Genomic DNA, 21,107 nt, shown 5'->3' on the forward strand with positions numbered 1-21,107 from the left:
TTGTCCTCCCCCCCCCCCCACTTTTTTAATGGTCACTGAATTAAACAGTAAAGGCAGCACACTAAATAAATAGTATATCGGGGCGCCTGGGTGGCTCAGTTGGTTAAGCAACTGCCTTCGGCTCAGGTCATGGTCCTGGAGTCCCGGGATCGAGTCCCGCATCAGGCTCCCTGCTCGGCGAGGAGCCTGCTTCTCCCTCTGACCCTCCTCCCTCTCATGCTCTCTGTCTCTCATTCTCTCTCTCAAAAAAAAAAAAAAAAAAAAATAAATAAATAAATAAATAAATAAATAGTATATCAGTGACAATCTGCAATTCTTAAATTAGTCATAATGGGTACTGTGCAATTAATTTCCACTTACCGTCCTTTGTACCCTGGAATCTTTCAGGGTGTCCTTCCCACACAGATGTAACAAAGTGCGTATGAATTAGGGTTTGTTCTGTGGCAGACGGTAGGCATGCTGGTGAGCATTGTTTTCTCTCTCTCTTCCTGTAGCCTCTGCCTTTGTGATTTGGGGATTTGAAGCAGTGACTCTTCAGTCTGGGGTTCCACCCCTTCTCAGACATGCACAGTAGCGACTCGGTTGCTTGCAACATCAAACACTTTGGGTGATCTTGATGCACCTGTTTTGATATTTATCAAACCTCTCCTAAAGCCCCTGGTTATTATCTGTGCCTGTGACAACACTGTGCCAGATCCCACGTCTGCTGCCCATCTAAGCCCTGTCGCCGCACGCTCCTTCTGAGGGCAGGAGTCCACAGCCGGGTTTGCGTCTTTCTTTAGTGCTCCTAATGCGGCAAAGACAACAGGAGCAAATCAAAGCCCCTGCATGGAACCAAAACAAAACATGAAAAATAATTCAACAGAAGGAATGAAAATTACTTCTAACCCAAATGCTATAGACTTGTTTTATTATTACTATTATTATTTAATTGTGAAACTTCTTTTTCCTTCTCTCCCCCCGGGGTGGACTTGCTTTTTTATTTTTTTTATTTTTTTTATTAAGATTTTATTTATTTATTCATGAGAGACAGAGAGAGAGAGAGAGAGAAGCAGAGGCAGAAGCAGGCTTCCCGCTGAGCAGGGAGCCCGATGCGGGACTCGATCCCAGGACCCTGGGATCATGACCTGAGCCGAAGGCAGACGCTTAACCGTCTGAGCCACCCAGGCGCCCCTGGACTTGCTTTTTTAAAATATGGGAAGTAAATACCTTGCTGAAAAAGTATATGGCTATCGATGTGTTAAATTTGTCTGTATTTCCACAAAAGAGGTACTGCAGTGGAGAGGGGTTTGCTGCCCTGAGTACTGTAGGTGGGTCTGGTAATGCCCGGGCTGCCCACAGCGCTTCCAGTAAAGGTTTTGCTGACTACTTTTATTCAGTTGGAGCGAGCTTCTCTGGCTAGGGCGCAGGTAAGCCACAAATACAATGCATTGAATAGTTGGTCAAGCAAACTCAGAGACCCTTGAGTGACCTTCCCTCAGCCATGCATCAGATGTTTATTGAGCGTGTGCTTTCCTGAGCCCAGCAAAGAAAACTGGAGCGTGAAATGAGTGACGCTCTATGCCTTTGAGGAACGGAATATCTAGGTGGTCAAGTAAGATGAATACAAGGGAAACAAAATGTAGCTAATGTTTTTAAATATATAAAAATACTTAGAAATTTTCAGATATTTTATTTTTTAAAGATTTATTTATTTATTTTAGAGAGAGAGCACACGCAAGCATGAGCAGGAGGAGCAGAGGGAGAGGGAGGGAGAGAATCTCAAGCAGACTCTATGCTGAGCCTGGAGACCGACATGGGACTCGATCTCATGGCCCTGAGATCACGATCTGAGCAGAAACCAAGTGTCAGACACTCAAGCAACTGTGCCACCCAGGCACCCTGAAATTTTCAGATATTTTAAACATGAAATCGTAGTTCAGTGTGATAACAAATTGACCAACGGAGTTCATGGAATGCAGAGATTATTCTGTTGGTGTATTCAGGACACTTCACGGAAGGGAAGGAATGAAAATGGGCCTTGAAGGAAAGAATGGGCAGAGAGGATGCTGGGCTGTCCAGGCTCAAGAGTAGCATTAGCCAAGATAGGAGTGTAGGGTAAGGCATAGTGATTTGAACAAAACTTTCGGGAGTATTTGGTGGAGCACATGGTTGTGTTGTCATGGTCAAGCCTGAGAGCAATATGGGAACTCTGTTGTGAAGTGTCTCAGGTGCCAAGCTTAGTTTTCATGACCTGTAAAGGGTACTGGAGTTTCTTCTAGAGAGGAAACACCATGTTCAGAGCTAGACTGGGGCGGATCCAACCTGCAGTGCAAGGTGGGCTAGATGGTTTAAAGCATGGAGAGTAGGTGGGCACCAGGGGTTCCTGCTCCAGAGAGCAGGTCAGGAATACCAGTCCTGAGTTGGGAGGTACTCTCATTGCCATCTCCATTGACATCCCCTTACTATCTTATGGTCCCCCCACACTTTTCCTGTGCTCAGAGCAGTGCTTACAATGTGCACAGATACTTATCCAGCTCCCCAGTTTTTCCAAGAGCAGGCAGTGGGTAGCATAATCCTGTTGAGATTCTTGAAAGGGCTGTAATGGGAAAAAGTGTATGTGTGTGAAGAGAGAGAGGGAAAATCATTATTATGAAGATAATATCAGCTCATTACAGAATATTTGGGAAGAATAGGAAAGTGTAAAGAAAAAATGAAAATTACTTATGATCTTGCCACACAGTTGTAACTACCAACATGTAGTGAATTTTCCTTCGAGTTGTTTATGCATAAATATAGGCATGAGATATAAACAACATTTAACAAAATTGAGATTATGCCTTATGTGTTTTCAGCGTGCTTTTATACACACTGCTTAAGCATCTGATTATTTTTCACATGTCATAAAACTATTTGAATTCATACTGAATGGCTGCATGATATTCCATTGAATGGGTTTGGCCTACTTTATTTAATCATTCTATCAGATACTTGTGTTGTTTCCAGTTTTTTATTATTATAAATAACCCTGAGATGATCTTATAGGTGCATTAGCTTTTTATTGGGTCCCTGATGGTTTCCTTGGACAGAATCCTAGAAGAGTAATGACAGGATCAAAGGTATGAACATTTACAAGAGTCTGGTTCCATATTGCCACTATGCTTTCCAGAATGGTCACGCCAACTTCTACTTGCATCCACACCGATTATCTGCTTACTTTACTCCACTGCCTTTGCCATGGTCACCAGTGTCCTCCCGGTTGCTGGGTTCAATGTCAATTCTCGGTGCTCATCCCACTTAACCATCAACTGCATTTGCCACAGTTGAATACTCTCTTCTCTGAGAGCCTCTCTATCCTTGGGTTCAAGGTTTTGAGGACACTGTACTCTTTGGGGTTTTCCTTCCCTTCTCACACTCCTTTTCTGGTGCCCCCTTATCTCTTTGACCCTTCAACAGGGCACGAGAGCTCATTTTTCCATTTGCTGTCTTGTTGATCTGCAGATTCCTATCTTTAAATGCTATTCAAACACGGATACCTTGTAAATTCCTATCTGCAGGCCAGCCCACTCTGAAAATGAGCCTTGTCTACCCCTTGTCTACTTAATGGCCCCTTTTGGATGTCTGTTAGGCATCTTAAACCTAGCCTTTCCACAGCCATGTTTCTTATTTCCCAAGCTCCCAGCCTGCCCTTCTATAGGCTTTCCTATCTCATAAATGCTAATTTCGTCTTCCCAGTTGTTCAGTCCCAAACCCTATCAGACAATTTGAGTTATTTCCAACTTTTGATTATGATAAGCAATATCGAGATGAACATACAGGTAGAAAACTTTGTAATGGATCTCCTCACTTTCTCTTAACCCCACCCCCCTTCTTATCTATAAGCAGACCTTTTTGACTTTTCCTTTAAAATATAACCAGAGGGATGCCTGGGTGGCTCAGGCTGTTGGGCATCTGCCTTCGGCTCATGTCATAATCCCGGGGTTCTGGGATCAAGCCCCGCATCGGGCTCCCTGCTCAGCAGGGAGCCTGCTTCTTCCTCTCCCTCTGCCCCTCCTCTCCCACCTCATGCTGTCTCTCTCTCAAATCAGTTAATCAATCAATCAATCAATCTTTAAAAAAAGAATAACCGGAGATGGAGCACATCTCAGTACCTCAGCACTCACCTTAGCCCAGGCCAACAGCCTGTGCCTCTGGATCATTACCATGGCCTCCACCTGGACGCTGACCCCATCCTCTCTGTGCTCCCCCCTCCTGTGTTGCTCTGTGCAGTCAGAGTGGCAGCTGGACCGACAAGATCAAGATACAAACCATGGCCTGTCAGTGCCTCGCTCAAAGCCTGCCAGTGCTTTCCATATCACTTGGGATAAAGCCAGGGTGCTTCTATCACCTACAGACCCTGTCTCCAACGTTCTATCTCCTTCCCTCTGTTCTAGCTCGCTGGACTCCTACACCCTTTTTCTCATGTCACCTTCTCAGTGAGCCTTTCCTGACTGGTAGAACTGTAGACCTTCTTCTTCAGCACTTCCTGTCTCCATTCCTGCTTTATTTTGCTCTGAAGGACTTATCACCATCTGATAAGCGACATATTTTACTTATTTGTTAGCTTATTGCCTCTTCTTCCCCCACTAGCGTGTTTGCTTTTTGAGGGCAGGGATTCTCGTTTGGTTTGATTATTGCTCTTATTCCAGTTCTTATAATAGAGCCTGGTGTAAAGACTCAGTAAATTATGGTTGAGTAAATAGTGTTTATGTGTTTGTTTGATTAGTTTTAAATTTTCCTCAACACATTGTTTTATATCATTTCGTGCCTAATTGTGTATTTTTATTTTTGTGGGTTTTTTAAAAAAGGTTTTATTTATTTATTTGAGAGAGAGTGAGCCCGTGTGAGTGGGGAGGGGCAGAGGGAGTGGGAGAAAGAATCTGAAGCAGACTGCACTGAGCCCCACGTGGGGCTTGATCCCATGACCTCTAGATCATGAACTGAGCCGAAACCAAGAGTCGGACGCTTAATTGACTGTGCCACCCAGGGACCTCTATTTCTGTGTTTTTAAAAAAATTGTGGTAAAATGCTCATAACATAAAATTGACTGTCATAAACCATTTTTAAGGGTACATTCAGTTAAGTACCTTCCCATTGTTGTGCAACCAGTCTCCAGACTCCAATCATTTTGCAAAACTAAAAGTCTCGACCCATTAAGCAACTCCTCATTCTTCATTCCCCTAGCCACCCATCATTCCACTCTCAGTCTCTATGAACTTGACTACTCTAGGTACCACATGTAAGTGGAATCATACAGTATTTGTCTATTTGTGACTGGCTTGATTTGCTTAACATAATGTCCTTGAATTTCATACATGTTGTAGCGTGTATTATGAATAATGCTTTAACGAACATGGGTGTGCAAACCTCTCTTTGAGACCCTGCTTTCGATTCTTTGGGGTATATATCCAGAAGTGAAAATGCTGGTTTGCATGAAATTCCATTTTTAATGTTTTGAGGAACCACCATACTGTTTTCCATTGTAACTGTACTGTGTTACATTCCCACCAAAAATGCACAAGGCTTCAATTTCTTTATATCTTCACCAACACTTGTTATTTTCAGGTTTTAGTTTTAATCTTTTTTGATCATAGCCATCCCAGTGGATGCTAGGTGTGCTGTCCCATTTGTGGTTTTTATTTGTATTTCCCTAATGATTACTGATGATGAACATGTTTTCATGTGCTTTTTGGCCAATTTTTGTATGTTTTTTAGGGAAAATGTCTATTCAAGTTCTTTGCACATTTTTAAATCCAGTTGTTTGTTTTATGTTGTTGAGTTGTTGTTTCTGTGCTTTTCCCCCCGACTGGCCTCAATGATTATTGCTTTATTGGTGATGCTTATATTAAATCCTGAAGGAGAGCGCTTGGGTGGCTCAGTTGGTTAAGCGACTGCCTTCAGCTCAGGTCATGATCCTGGAGTCCTGGGATCGAGTCCCGCATCGGGCTCCCTGCTCGGCAGGGAGTCTGCTCCTCCCTCTGACCCTCTCCCCTCTCATGTGCTCTCTCTCTCTCTCATTCTCTCTCAAATAAATAAATAAAATCTTTAAAAAAAAATAAATCCTGAAGGACAAGGAGAAACATGCTCAATACAATGGGTGGGGGTAGAAAGATAGGGAGTCTAATCTTGGCAAAGTGAGTGTCATGTATAAATGGTATTAAGTGAAAGAGACGTGTAGAAGCATAAATATTCATTGATGTATATCTGTAAAATGTATACATAGTTTATATATTTTTCTCAAAAGAGGATCTATATGTATATGTGTGTGTATGTGTGTGTATGTGTGTGTGTATATATATATATATGTAATGTATATATTATGATAAGGTTTCTCAACAGCAGTACTGTTGACATTTTGTGTTGGATAATTATTTGTTGTGGGGTACTGTCTTGTATATTGTAATGTGTTTAGTAACATATCTGGCCTTCATCATGAGATGCCAGTAACTCCCTCCCCTGCCCCCAATGGTGACAATTAAAATGTCTCTATACATTGCTAAATGTCCCCTGGGGACAGAAAGGCCTCCACTCCTGCCCCAGTTGAGAACCACTGATATAAGAGGTGTTAGATGGTGGATGGATGGATAGATAGATAGATGGACAAATGGATAGATAGATGGTTGGGTGGGGGTGGGGGTGAATGCTGGTATGTTGCTATATAGTGATTAAAAGCCTTATCTATAACAGGCTCTATTTATGTGTAAGTCAATACTCAACAACATATCAATTATGAGTTGGTTTGGGGGTCAGCTTAAAGAGCATCTTTCTTACATTTTTTGTGAGCTTGTGTTGATATTATTGTTATTTCTTATTGAGCACTAACTGTGCTAAGCGTCTCCTATTAAGACTCAATTATACAGTAAATTATAGTATTTCTCCTTTTCTAGTCAGTGGGAGTCTACTTGTATTCTGAGACCATTTTCAAAGCATTGAACTACAATTTGTTCCTTTGCATTTCCGAGCTTTCTGGCAGAGGGAGAGTCTGAGGAACCTTTAGCTTTCATCCATTTTATAGATGGCAGAAGAACAGAGAGGATATAATCGACTAAAATAACATATTCATCAGTGGTACTGTAAGCTATGCCAAGTAACAGGAAAGGGCGCGTTGAGGAAAGATTTGTGGGGAGGATTTTGACCTCTTCTAAACTAATTTTGACTGGTTTAGGTACAAATAAACTTAACAGGCTTTTGAAATCCTAAGTTGGCTAAGCACAGCCCCTGCCTGATTCCTGGATTCCATACGAGTTCCTTGCAATTTGCAAAACCCTATTACAATTAGGGCTGCTGTTATTCAACTTTCTGAGGAATTTCCTGCAAAAAAACATTACACACGCACACACAAAAGATATTCCAAATGTTGGTAAACTCTAAAGCTTGTCCAATTCTAATCTGAGATACAGACAGTTCACATACAGTAAACAGCCAAATCCATAGAGACTGGTTGTATGAGGTTCTCACACCTAGCTCGGTGATGTGTTGAATTCCTCCAAGAATCTTCCTTTGAAGAGAGGAGAGTGGTCATTCAAAGTCACAAATAAATTTAGCACATTCACAATTACCTACCGATGGGTGTTCATGGTGGCAGAGTTGCTGTGTGCTAATAGAGTGCATTTTTAAAAGAATATTACCAGCAATGTAAAATGCATGTAAAATGTAGTTTTTTTCTCTTTTACCCTTTCATGGTTTTTCTAACTGTGGTTAAAACAAAACAGAACAAAACAAAAATCAAAAGAAACAAAACATCTAATAGGAGATCTGCACTCTCATCAAACTCTTCAAATGCTACAATACAGCATCATTAACTGAGCGCGATTGTTGTACACAATGCTCTGGAACTTTGTCTGCAACTCTGTTCACTGAACAGCAACTCCCCTTTCCCTCACGATGGATCCCTTTCATTTTTATCCACAAAGCTCGGGAATGATGGGAGCCAAGAAGGGAGGCAATATAATCCCCAAATTGCTTCAATTTGTATCCAGCCTGCTTGGCATCGCTTCTGACTTCAGTTGTGCTCTTACCCTGAGTGATTTAAAGATAAAGGTTAATGTTTATTTAGCAGTTATGCACCTGTGCTAAGCTCTTTGAATCATTATCTCATTTAATCCTCTCAACAGCATTGTGAGTTAGATACAATTATTCTCTTCTCTCTCTCTCTTTTTTTTTTTTTTTTTTTTATAGATGAGGTAAGAGACTTGGAAAAAATTGAGTAATAGCCTCACATTTACACACCAAGTAGTAGACTGAGGATTTGAACTTAAGCCACCTGCCCCCAGAGCCTATAGCATTAATAACTCTCCTAAACCATATTTGAAATATCCTTTTCCCCTTCCAGTACACACATACACCCCCACTGCAGATCTTACATCAGGAAAAACTGGATAAAGAATCGAAGCAAAAGCAAAACAGAACAAAAATCTCCAATGGAAACTCTTCCCCGTTCATATTGTCCAAATTGCATGAATGCAGAATGCACAGACATCTAAGGCATCCCTGAAGGTTTTACACTTACATACCTGTAACTAAAAATTAAGGGGCGGGGGTTGTACATTTCTTTGTTTCAGTACAAATAAACTATCATAACGTCATAAGAGTCACCTGCCTAGTTCATAAATTCAGTCCACAGACATATTCAATTTGGGTACAATTTAAAAAAAAAATCTAATTTTAGATATTTTAAGGAAAGATGTGCGCCTTTCATGTTGGCAGATTCTTCACCACTCCTTGTCTTGCTTTTTTTCCTTCATTTACTTACTTTACTTGCTTTGCCCTCTTACGCATTTGCGTTTGAAATCCCTGCTTAATAGTAAAAATTGGGATGGTTTTAGTTACATATGTCATATATTAAAATACAATACCCATATTTTATCTTGAGACAACTTCTGGTGAGGCATTTGCTCTCATATTTATCTTAATATTATGGTCCTTCCTTCCTTCCTTCCTTCCTTCCTTCCTCCCTTCCTTCCTTCCTCCCTTCCTTCCTTCACTAACATTTTATTTCCTCTTTGGATTCCTACTTACTTAATTCTTCATGGCCTCTAGGCCAGAGGTGGCTATGAATGAGAGGAGGAAAGTGGCTTTCTTGGAGCTGCTTTTTTTTTTGGTAGATTTCTTAGAGCTGCTTAAGAAAAGGCTGCAGGCTTGCTTCTCTGACTCCTTCTTGTCCCTTGGCAAAGAGAGCCAAGCGCTGTGGCCGAAGGTGCAGGAAGTGGTAGTGTTGGGGCAGGTAGTGGCATCTGGGCTGCTCAGAGGACGTGGCAGGCAAGTTGCTTTCCTCCTCTGGGCCTCAGTTTCCTTATCTATAAAACACAACTGACGATACCTCAACTAATTTGTGTGAGGGTTCGATAAAGTATCTGGTGAGGTGCCCAGCACAGAAGCGAGATCCAGAACGTACAGGTTTCTGTTTCCCTTCATTTCATTCTTCTCAGAAACTGGGATTGAATACAGACACTGCCAGTGATATCAAAGTGTATGAAAGGGTTTCTGATGAGAATGTCGGAGAAAGGTTGCAATAAAAATGTGCTCTTCCAACAAAAGCTCTCTAAAACCACCATGCAGTGTCAATATGCCTCGTGTATGAATTCATTAATGTACGTGTGTGTGCTCCTGTATGTAGCATCGCTGTATGTGTGTGTGGATAAATGTGTGTGTGCAAGTGTGTGTGTGTGTGTGTGCACCCAGAAGGAAACTGCTGGGGGAAGAGACTACATTGCACTAGATATTTGATGGGAACCCTTATTCAGTATATAGTAACTCACGGTATATAAAATAAAGTCCATTTATGATGTTGGTCTTATCTTCTAATTAAAATCATAGGCATGAAGCTTCTTTATACCTGCATAAAATAAGCAGTTTAATTTCTCTGTACTAGGGGAAAAATGATTTCATTGCCTGTTTCGTAGCCCACCAGCACGTGGTGGGAAGCAAGTCAGGGTGGTGAGGAAAGCTTCATTCTTCCTCAATGTATTTGTCCTCTCAGACTTCACGAGGAGCGTGGATGCAGCCTCTGAGGTGTTCTCAAGGGCAGCAGGGGGGCTTTTATCTGCTGCCCCTACCCCTTCACGTTGCCAAGGGAGGTGAAGCTATTTTGTCTATGAAAAATCCACCTCAGAACGTTTCCCCTAGGTTATTCACATATGAATGAAAAAAAAAATATTATACTGCATCCATTCCTTAAAAATTTGCTGATAACTAGTAATAACTTATTTCAATGAAGCCAAAGCAAATATTTGAGAAAAAGAAAGTAGGCTTGTCTTGGAAGCTATAAAGGAGTAAAAGAGGAAAAGGACTATGAATCTTTGCAGCTAAAGGGATTGAATCTGTTTTAAAGTTTACTTTGTAATAGTAATATATGCTATGGGTAACATTTTAAAAATCCTGCTATTTAATGATTTTATTTTATAAGGTTTGGGAATGGTTTTGGCTTCGTTTTGTGCTTTGGGCCCTGCGGCTCAGACCACGTGTCGAAGTAGCCCTATTGACTGGTGGGAGTAGAGCGAAAGACAGGAAATAACTCTGAAGAGGGAATAAGCTCATTTGCTCAGTCACTCAGCAAACACGAGGAACTCAAAGAAGCTGGGTCTCTCTGGATAATAAAGGTCAAAAGGGCTGTGGTGCTGATGAAGCCAGAGACAAAAGCAGGGGGCAGAGTTTGCTAGGCCGTTTCAAGGGTTTTAGAATATAGGAAGATCAATGATAAGCCATCGGGTGGTTTTATGTAGGGGGATGTTGGAATCAGATTTGTATTATAGGATAGTTGTTCTGGCCACAGTGTGACAAAGTGGATGGGGGGCAAGTGGGGACAGCACTGTGATTGGCTAGGGGTATTTTACAGTAATCCAGTGTAGAGATTATCACGTTTTGGACTAGGGCAGTTACAATAGCAGGAAGAGAATGGATTTGGTTTTAGAGCTAATTAATCGGTAAAATACATGGGTATTTTGAGAGGCGAGTGGGAAAGCAGAGTCAAGGATGAATCTCGGGTTTTTGGCTTTGTATTGAACTGTTGGTGGAAACACGAACTGAGGCAGGCAGGACATGATGGGAAAGGGATAGGACTGGGATCAGGTACATTGTGGGGCATGGTGAGTTTGAGGTGTTTGTGGACATCCAAATAGAAGATTCTGCCAGGAAGCTGAGTCTGAGACTGAGAGGAGACCTCAGGTCCAGATTGAATTTTTGAGTTGTCCCAGAAAGATGGCAATTGAAAAAAATAAAGCTTGGAAGAAGTCACTGAGGAACAGTGCATTGAATAAAAAGAAAAGGGGTCTACGCTGAGGGTTTAGCCATGGTCATTATTATAAGGAGATCAGAGAAGGTTGAGTATTCAAAACAGATGAAAAGGAAGACAAGATGAACTTGATGTTATGGAAGCCCCTGGAAGGGAATGCTGAAAGGAGGATGGAATTGCCATTGGTATCGAAGACTGTCAAGAGTTCAACTGCGGGAAAGGTCTGAGCGTCTAAGTGTCTGTTGGATTAAATACTGGAAAGTCAGTCACAGGGTTAGTGAGATCAATGTCTTCGAGGTACTATAAGTAGAAGCCAATCTGCGCTGATGGGAGGGGGCTTTTACGTTAAGTACTGAAAGGTCAATGATAATTAGAGCGATCACTTGTAAGACTGTATGTTATGCCAACTGTCAAAGCCATGTTCGGATATCGTGCTACTGAAATTATTGTGGAAACTGAGGCCTCTAGAGTTAAGTAGGTTTCCAAGGTGACCCAAGATGAACAGAGAAGCGTTGAGTTTGAATCTGCTCCCTTGGATGCCAAAGCCTTTCTACTACACCATTCTGTCCCTTTGGCTTAGGGATGATGCACTTTATTGAGCAGCAGTCTTTGCCCCAGGGGCCTTTGGGGATGTGGGCTTTGGAAAGTATCTAGAACAAAGTAATCATTGAAACCACTTAAGTCAATTAAATCACTCAAACAATTCATTCAGAAAGAACAAAACAAACAGTGGGATAAGAGGGAGATCCTTTTAAGACTAAAGGGCACGTAAGAACAATGGTGTGATGAAGAGTGCCCTGGAGAATTGAGGGAGGGGGAGGGGCAGAGGGCTTGTGTGATGGTCTCAAGGTCAGGGGACAGAGGAGCATAAGAATATGCTCTTGCTACTTAAAAGATGAACATCAACAATGAAACTACCTATAAGATGGACATCACAAAATGAAGCCTCATTTGTATGCACACCTAACCATGCATAATATTTTAGCTCCATTCAGCAACAAAGGGCTAAATCAGGGAAAAAATGCCAATATTTCATATAGAGACCCACATGCCCCTTTCTGTGCTGTGATATACAAATACAGATGACTTTATATTTATGCTTTAATTTCTTGTATTTATTCTCTCATGCTAACTCCATCTGTATTTTCTCTCCTCTTCTTTCTTTAGATCATGCTTCTTAGTGATCCTGAAATGGAGAGCAGCATATTAATCAGCTCAGATGAGGGGGCCACCTATCAGAAATACCGGCTCACTTTCTACATCCAGAGTCTGCTCTTCCATCCCAAGCAGGAGGACTGGGTGCTGGCCTACAGTCTGGATCAAAAGGTGAACAAACACTGTCTTTATTCACATCTTGTCACCCAGGTACCACCTGGTGAAAAGCACTTGTTTACTTAGTCCAGATGTTGGAGGGGATTCAGTGACGTTTCATCATTCCAGCCGGGTTCATTTTGTCTGTAGCAACGAACTATCTTTTCTGCTCTTTAGTATCAAACTATGCAAGCAGCTCTATTATTGGCAGTGCTGTGCATCATTTCATAGGCTTAAGATGGTTTCCTCTATAATTTTACTCATTTGACCTTTAAAACAACCCTGTGAAGCAAGTAGGAAAAGTGTATTCATAGTAATTTTATAGTGATTGTAGTAAACGAAGGTGCCGAAGGACTAAGGTGTTTGTTCAAGCCTGCCCAGCCGGTAGTTGGAAGAGCCACAGCTGGAATGAATGTTGTCAGATTCCAAGTCTAGGGAATATTCCAGCATACCATGCTGCGTTGATTTGGTAAAATTTGAATATACCATTTTTGTAGTTTAGCAAAGGAAGGGAAGTCTCAAACTCGTCCATTTTGTTGTTTTCTAAAATAAGTCCTCCTCTTCGAGCTCAAGATCCATTTATCCAGCTGTGTACTTGACCCTGTCTCTTGTATGTCTCAGAAGCCTCTTGATTCAGTGGATTCCAAAAATGGACATCTGCTCTCCCTCCAACATAGCTGGTTCTCTTCCAGTCTTCCCTAATTGTATCCATTTGGTTGCAAAAGTCAGAGACCTAGGAGGTATCCTTAATACTTCCTCATTCCTAACCTAGCATCTCTAACCTATCATTCTATCTCCATCTCGTAATTCCATGGACTTCTGTTACCACCACCACTGAAATCTAGGTTATATCTGTCATTCGAGGATTGACCAGAGCCTCTTCCAGTGTTTATACTATAACCTGAACAATCTATTTCCCAAATGTAGATCTTAGGATTTCTGCATTTTCTCCGTGTTCACAGAAAAAAGACCACAGTCCTCTGTAGAATCTACTAGGGCCTCCTTAGCTGGTCCCTCCTCTGACTTGACTCACCGTTACCACGTTCCCTTGAATGTCCTTCTTTCAGTTCTTCATCCCAGCTGTCTTCCTGGCTCCTTTCCTGGGCCTAAATCTTCTTCCGTGAAGTCAACTTTGTCACTGTCAGATCTCAGATCTAGTATCACTTCCTCAGGACGTCTTCCCCTAAACTCCCTGACAAAGTTAGATGCTCCGTGGTGTTCTTTCCCATAGTGCCATCCACTTCCCCTCCAGAGGGCCTGTCACGGGTGAGATTTTACATTGACTTATGTGATCTTTGGATTATCTGTGTTCCTCACTGGACTACAAGCTCCAGGAGGGCAGGACCACGTCCGGTTTTGCTCATGGATGTTGCACCGGGGCCAGCACAGTGCCTGGTACTTAAAAGGTGCTCAGTAAATATCTGTGAGGTGGACAAATTAGTGGATGGATACATAAATGCTATGGTAAGCCTGCTGTAGCTGATCAACTTATACTTAAGAAAAGGGACTTTAGATTATTCTTCTTTGTATTTCCTTAGTATAGAACCTTAGTACAGTGCTTGATGCCAAACTATTAGGTAATCATGTTGTGGAATCAATCAGTGAAAGCAAATAGATAAAATAGATAATTATAAGCACTGCCTTGTGTAGAGATATCCACAGATTAACCTTAATTGAAATAGCTTCGCTTCTTCTCTTCTCTCTTAAATCCTGATACAGTTGCTCCTCAGTATATATTTGAATATGTGATTTTAAATGTGAGTGTGTGTGTGTGTGTGTGTGTGTGTGTGAGAGAGAGAGAGAGAGAGAGAGAGAGAGAGAGATGTCAGCACCTTTAAACAATAATTTCAGCATAACCTTTATATCTCTCATTAATGGAGCCTCATGGTGGGTGCCAGGTGCTTAATGCAATCCCCTAAGGACAGCCACATGACATTTGCAAAGCGAAAGCCATTGCAAATACATTTCTTTCATGGCATCAAGTGGCTATTGTATGAAAGACTTAGCCAAATGTCAGGTAGTCTGTGAGTTTGGATGCTTCGTATTGCTATGAATTTTGAAGCTATATTGAAAAATAAATTTTTTGGCTATTGTTAAAGGCTGGATGGTAATTTGTTTAGATGACACTCAGAAAACCTAAACTATGTTTTTATTTATACAGAGACAAGCTAGATTAGACATCTCATGCCAAGAGGTTGATAAACCAAATGCGAATGCCTTGGGTGTATCCAGAAGGAGGATCCTTTTCCCTCATCTCCATGGCACTGAGAACATCTGGGGCATTGCTCATGAAGTAGTCTTGTGGATTTAATGCATTCAAAATACTTTCAGCCTTGGTGGCTGCTTTTTTACATAGTAAAAATATTTGGAAATGTGGCAGTAGGTGTTGATGGATTTTCCTAATCACACTGCACATTTCTGGATGTATTATTCCTTAGGTACTCTTTCTTGTTAACATCTTTTGCATAAAGTGGCTGAATGTTCTTCAGGCCCATAAAGTTTCTAACTGGTACCCTGCCATTCTTCTAAATAAATGGTGTGAGGAGGCAGACGATGCCCCTGGCAACTTTTGCAGAACTGGCATAAAACACCTAGCCTCCATCATCCAGGGTTTAGAGGAGTTTTTCTTTAATTTATTGGTTTAGAGTCAAGGAGAGGGATGCTATGCAGCAGCGGATGGAGAGTTGAGATTGATAGACAAATGTCTTATTTCAGACTGAAACCTTCTCTGATGTGCATGCATTGAGGCATCTGGTTTCTTCTAGAGAAAATGAAAAGTGTGAGTAGGAAGGTAACTGCAGCATCGAAGGGAGATGTTTGTGGTGAGGAGTGAATTGATGTTTCCATTATTGTGCCTTTGATGAAATGCACTAGCAATTTCTTTAGAATTGGTAAGGCTATCTCGTTATGTTGTATGTATTACAAAAGACCTAATTGAATGATATTTTAAAGGGACAATATCCAATTGCTTTACCTTCCAAATTGCTACCTCAAAGCTGCAGGAGACTTGCCAAGAGATCTCACTCGGTAAAGCCGCTGCTGGAGAATTAAGGAAATACATTCTGGATAGAACAAAATTGCAGCTAGAAATTGAGACATGCTCATAACTTTGTGTTAGTTGAGACCCTGGATGGCAGGTTGTGAGTCAGCTAGGAAATGTGCCTACCTTGTACTGGTCAAGGCCAGGCTGTGGGAGATCACCCAAGCCTCCCAACTTCCAAAGCTGCAAACCGGTGGGGAGGTAGGGACAAATGCACCTTGCACTTGACCCTTTGGAGGGCCATGGCTCTCCAATTTTGATGTGTCACAATATAGCAAAGTTATTCTGTTTCCTGTTCAGCTTGACCTGGGCTTTTGAGCAAGTCCTTCCATTCTGGCCATCCTAGGAGCTTCCTGATTCCTGCTCCTCTTCTGTCCTATAGATTCTCCTGGCACTTTTCATTTTAATATAAAAGAACTCAGTACTTACTGAAGATGAGAGATTCTTTCTTGGGTATATGAATCTTGGGAAATGCTTTATAAGAATCTTTGTGAAACAACTGGCAAAAGTAATAGGTTATGGTTGATCAAATTGGAATAATAAAAGAAAAGCTACGCCTCTCTTCTGTCTGAATCAAAGCCCCAGAATGTCTTTGAAGGGCTGTATATTTACAGTTATTTAAGAGGCCGGATTCTCTTTTGTTTCCATCAGGCTGTGGCCTCACTGATGACTGAAACTACACTGTGATGTTTTGGATTAGCTGGAGGGCTCAATACTATTATTCAAACTGAGATTCTTAAAAAAAGACTTTGAGATAGGTTTTGAGGATATTACAGTCCTCTAAATGGATAGGTGTTGTTCTCATCCCTGTAGAGAGCTGGATTTTTAAACATCCCTTATTTTGACAAGAGACTTGGTTTGATTTTTTATTTGTTTTTGTTTTTTTTAAAGTGGGTACATGCTCATGTATTCACAGATGCATACGTCCTGGCACAGGGGTCTTCCGCAGGAGACAGTTGAAAACAGCTATTTTTCTGCAGAAGAGGTAGAGTTACAAAATTCTCTATTATCATTTATCTTCTTGGCAACATGAAACTTTAACAGATACAGCTGGCTTTGGAGATCAGAGATGAGGAACTCCATGGGATTTCAGATTCTCTTGTTTTTCAGACACTTCCGGCCTAGACTGGTCTAGAATTAACAGTATTTTCAACGTAAAAAAACACTTTCTGAAACACTAGCACACATAATGAAGGGTTTCTGTTCTAGTAGTTGGGTGGAGTGGGCCGCTATGTGTGTTTTTTTGTTGATTTGTTTTTTTGTTTTTGATCACCTGCTACCAGCCAAGTTCAACAGTAGCTGACAGATTGACAGGCTGGTTAAGGAGCTGATGCAGTTTTGGGCATGGTCACTGGCCAAATAGAGTCCACAGCTGAAGAGGTGATGGTGCTTCCATGCAGGCTTTGCTGGTTGAATCCTATCTGGGGCTGCTGTGTCCTGCATGAACAAGGTACTGGCGAATTAGAGTATCTGGACTGTGGAGGGCCTGAAAATTCAGAAGGAAGTTTAAACCCGTACTTCGGGAATGCTGGATACAAATGACGCTGTTCCTTTCATTTGTATTCTTCTGTAAACCCTCAGATTAGAAATGTAATTGTATTCAGAGCTCCAGGATTAGCAGGTGATGACAACGTTCCTCAGTAGCCATTGGCAGAAACAGGCTTTATAGCTCCCACCTGGTGGGGATAAAGCTGCTGGGGATTAACCAGGGATGACTGTGGTTTTGAAGCATATCCTCCATGGAATGAGAGTACTACTGAAGGGCACTTTCTATTTAAAGAAAAACATTGCAGAGGCACCTGTGTGGCTCAGTTGTTAAGTGTCTGCCTTCGGCTCAGGTCAGGGTTCCAAGGTCCTGGGATCGAGCCCCGCATCGGGCTCCCTTCTGGGCAGGAAGCCTGCTTGTCCCTCTCCCACTCCCCCGCTTGTGTCTCTCTCTGTCAAATAAATAAATAAAATCTTTTTTAAAAATAAAGAAAAACATTGCAATTTCATTAGGTCCCTTCCATGCCTATAAAACCATTTGTGTATCATTTAAGAGAAAGAAAATTGAGAGCCCCACTCACCTATGGCAAGCTGACTGTGCTCTTCCAGAGATCTCGTCAGTACAGGGGGGATGTGCTATCTCCATCACCATAGAAACCTGGTTTCCATGAGGCCACTTTCATGGAGGTGAAAACAGAAACAGTGGGCCAAGAATGGCCTATTTTTTATCAAGGAGGTGGAGCAACCTCTGTGTTATTCAGATATTACCCTTAATCTACCTGAGCTGAGTTCTGAATGACAAAACTAGTTGAACATATAATATTAACTTGCATTCAGTGAGGGTCATGCAGTAAAAATCTCCATCCATGGCAACTTTGCTCACGAGAACATTAGCTCAAAGGAACAACCTTCAACAAAATTATGGATCTGGTGGCCTTTGTCTTCCCAAACCTGCTTCTCTGTATCATGTCCCAGAGTTTCTGTGCTCTATCTCTACCTTCTAGGTGTCCATTTTGGTAAGCTAACACATTTCTGTCAGGGAAAAGAACATTTGTTAAAATAATTAATGTAAGGTGCAGCGTATATATGTATTAGCTAGGGTACTCGTGTCCTTTTCCCAATACCTTTCCCAAAGCCATTATGCTCTCATGGTAGAAATTCAGCCAAGACAGTATTTTGGTGAAGGAGGTGACTGTAGCCACAGGTGGGAAGGACATGGAGCAGCTTCAGAGCCTTTTCTTCCTTCTTCCACCCATTTCCTGTATGGAGTGACCGTGTCTTCACGCATGCCCTGATCCTTTGTGTTCATACTGCTGCCTAGTGTCCCTAATTCTGACCCTATATTTCTAGTTTTCCTGTTGGACTCAGGACTTCTTCTGCTTATCCCTTCCTTGACAAGCCTCTCTAGACTTAGGAACCTGTCTACCTGACCTGACCATACCTTCTATCTTGCCTCCATTCTCTGCCCCCATCTTGACCACTCACCCTGGTATGACAGCACCTGGCCTTTTAAAGTCAGGGTCAGTCTCTAAACCTTTTAAGGCAAGGTGTAACATACATATAGGAAAGTGTGCATCTCATGAGCTCGATGAATTTTCATAAACTGAGTTCACCTGTGAAACTAGCACTCTGATTAAAGGAGCACATGACTGGCTTCCCAGAATCCCCTTTTTCACTGTGCAGTCATTATCCTCCACCCTCATGGGGCCACTATCAATCAGGGTCATTTTTTTAAAGATTTATTTATTTACTTAGAGAGAGAACGAGCAGGGAGACGGGTAGAGGAAGAGGGAGAGAGAATCCTTAAGCAGACTCCCCACTGAATGCAGAGCATGACCTGAGCCAAAATCAAGAGTTGGATGCTTAACCGACTGAGCCACCCAGGTGCCCCTGTGTATGTCTCCTGATACACATTGCTGAGGTGTCGTCCAGGAAGGCAAACTCATTTGCATGACCATCAAAACTATGTCAGAATATGGGTTTCTCCTCAACTTTGCCTAAAACTGGGTATTCTCCTTATGACACAGAAAGGAACACATTTTTGAAAATGAAACCTGTGAAATTAATTTTAAAGGGACAGTTTTTTGAAAGTTCCCTTACAAAAGGTCTGGATGAATCGGGCTTACTCAACATCATTGAATTATTGCCTTTGGTTCAATCTAATTCTCTAAAGTTAATATTTTTAAATTCTCCTTCTCTGTCATTTCCCTAACCTGCTGACTTCTAACTTTTCTTCTAAGGAATTCATCTTTGTCTATTCCTTTACCAGTTTAGCCAGAAATCAGCTGCATGCCATTACAAATGACCCTGACTGGGGCAAAATTGAGGCAAAACCCATATTCTGACATAATATTTATAGCCATGCAAATGAGTTTGCCTTCCTGGAAGATACCTCGGCAATGTGTATTAGGATACATACACAGGGGCGCCTGGGTGGCTCTGTCAGTTAAGCGTCCGACTCTGGATTTTAGCTCAGGTAATGATCCCAAAGTTGTGGGATCGAGCCCTATACTGGGCTCCTCGTTCAGCTGGGAGTCTGCTGGAGATTCTCCTTCTCCCTCTGCCCCTCCCCCCACCTGGCACGTGTGTGTACATGTGCTCTCTCTCTCAAATAAATAAATAAATAAATATTAAAAAAAGGAGACATACATATCATAACTTTGATCCAGCGATTCAGTTACTCCAGTTCTGAGACTGTACCAAGAGAATAATACCAAATGCCACAAAGTTTTAGGTATGATGATGTTTATCACAGTCATTCATAATGGGAAAAACTGCGTAGAAACTTAATGTCTAACATTAAGAGACTTTATGCCAGAATATTATGCAGCCAACAAAATGGTGGTTGTGATGACCAGGTGACAACATGAATACACATTAGTTCCTATTTGATACATGTATATCTCATATTACATGCATTATATATATACATATACACACACACATGCATGAGACATGTTAAGTAAAGTAGTGCTGTTTGAATACAGATATGCAAAAAATAAGACAAAGGGAGGAAGAAAGGAAGCAAAGAGGGAGGGAAGGAGAAAAACGTTAAAAGGAATGGAGTCTGGAATATTGCCAAATATTTCCTGGGTTCTCTTCAGATGATGGAATTATGTTTATGGGTTTTTTCCCATACCATTTGTTTTCTAAGTTTTCTATTTCATTAGATTACTTTTATAACTGAAAAAATTCTGAAAAGTAATCTACTTTATTTTATTTTATTTTTTAAGATTTTTTATTTATTTACTTGAGAGACAGAGAATGAGAGAGAGAGAGCATGAGAGGGAGGAGGGTCAGAGGGAGAAGCAGACTCCCTGCCGAGCAGGAAGCCCGATGCGGGACTTGATCCCGGAACTCCAGGATCATGACCTGAGCCGAAGGCAGTCCCTCAACCAACTGAGCCACCCAGGTGCCCCAAAGTAATCTACTTTAAATAGCTTATGTTCATCCCTAGGTACAAGATAGTGCTCTTAAAAAACATTTTAGGTGTGATTAGGGTCACTTTAGGTAAAATTGTCTCAAATCATTATTTATATACCTTTTCAAGAGGCAGTGTGGTGCAGAGGGAAATTGCCCTGAACTCGGAGGACATTGAATCTGAGATTTCTCTTTTCTTCAGCTTTGTTTTTCACTCTGGTCCCTTTTAAGGCGGGAAACTCTAGAAATTATGTATTTTCTCCTAACAAAAATTGTACTCTTGTTGGATATAATCTCAATCTATATTATTTACAACTCAGTGATAGATATAGGTTTTATTATGTAGAAGCATCCACTATACATAGATGTTAAGGAAGTGATTTATTCTGGTAGTTTTTCAGATGAATTTTGCGACTATACCCCAAAATTGAATTAGTATTTGGTTATTTGATTTGACAGCTGTAATGGAAGCAGATACTCTGGAGCCAAGGGGTGGAGATATATGCAGTGAATTAAGGTCTGTGCTGAGTAACTCTTACATGCCCATGTTATATTATTCAGCACTGGACATATAGGTGCTTCTCAGAAATGGAGAAAAATGCT

The 21,107-nt window shown here is 41.4% G+C and overlaps 1 protein-coding gene across 1 annotated transcript in view; it reads left to right on the forward strand.

The window, feature by feature from the left end:
* SORCS3 (sortilin related VPS10 domain containing receptor 3) overlaps positions 1–21,107 on the forward strand; it is a 577,834-nt gene that overhangs the window by 286,156 nt on the left and 270,571 nt on the right. The window contains exon 4 of the mRNA XM_035028663.1: positions 12,416–12,574. Within this exon, the coding sequence (XP_034884554.1) occupies positions 12,416–12,574 (159 nt within the window). The remainder of the gene's footprint in view (positions 1–12,415; positions 12,575–21,107) is intronic.

The sequence above is a fragment of the Mirounga leonina genome, unplaced genomic scaffold (genome assembly GCF_011800145.1).
Source record: "Mirounga leonina isolate KUSES-001 unplaced genomic scaffold, KU_Mleo_1.0 Mir_114, whole genome shotgun sequence".
Taxonomy (NCBI): Eukaryota; Metazoa; Chordata; class Mammalia; order Carnivora; family Phocidae; genus Mirounga; species Mirounga leonina.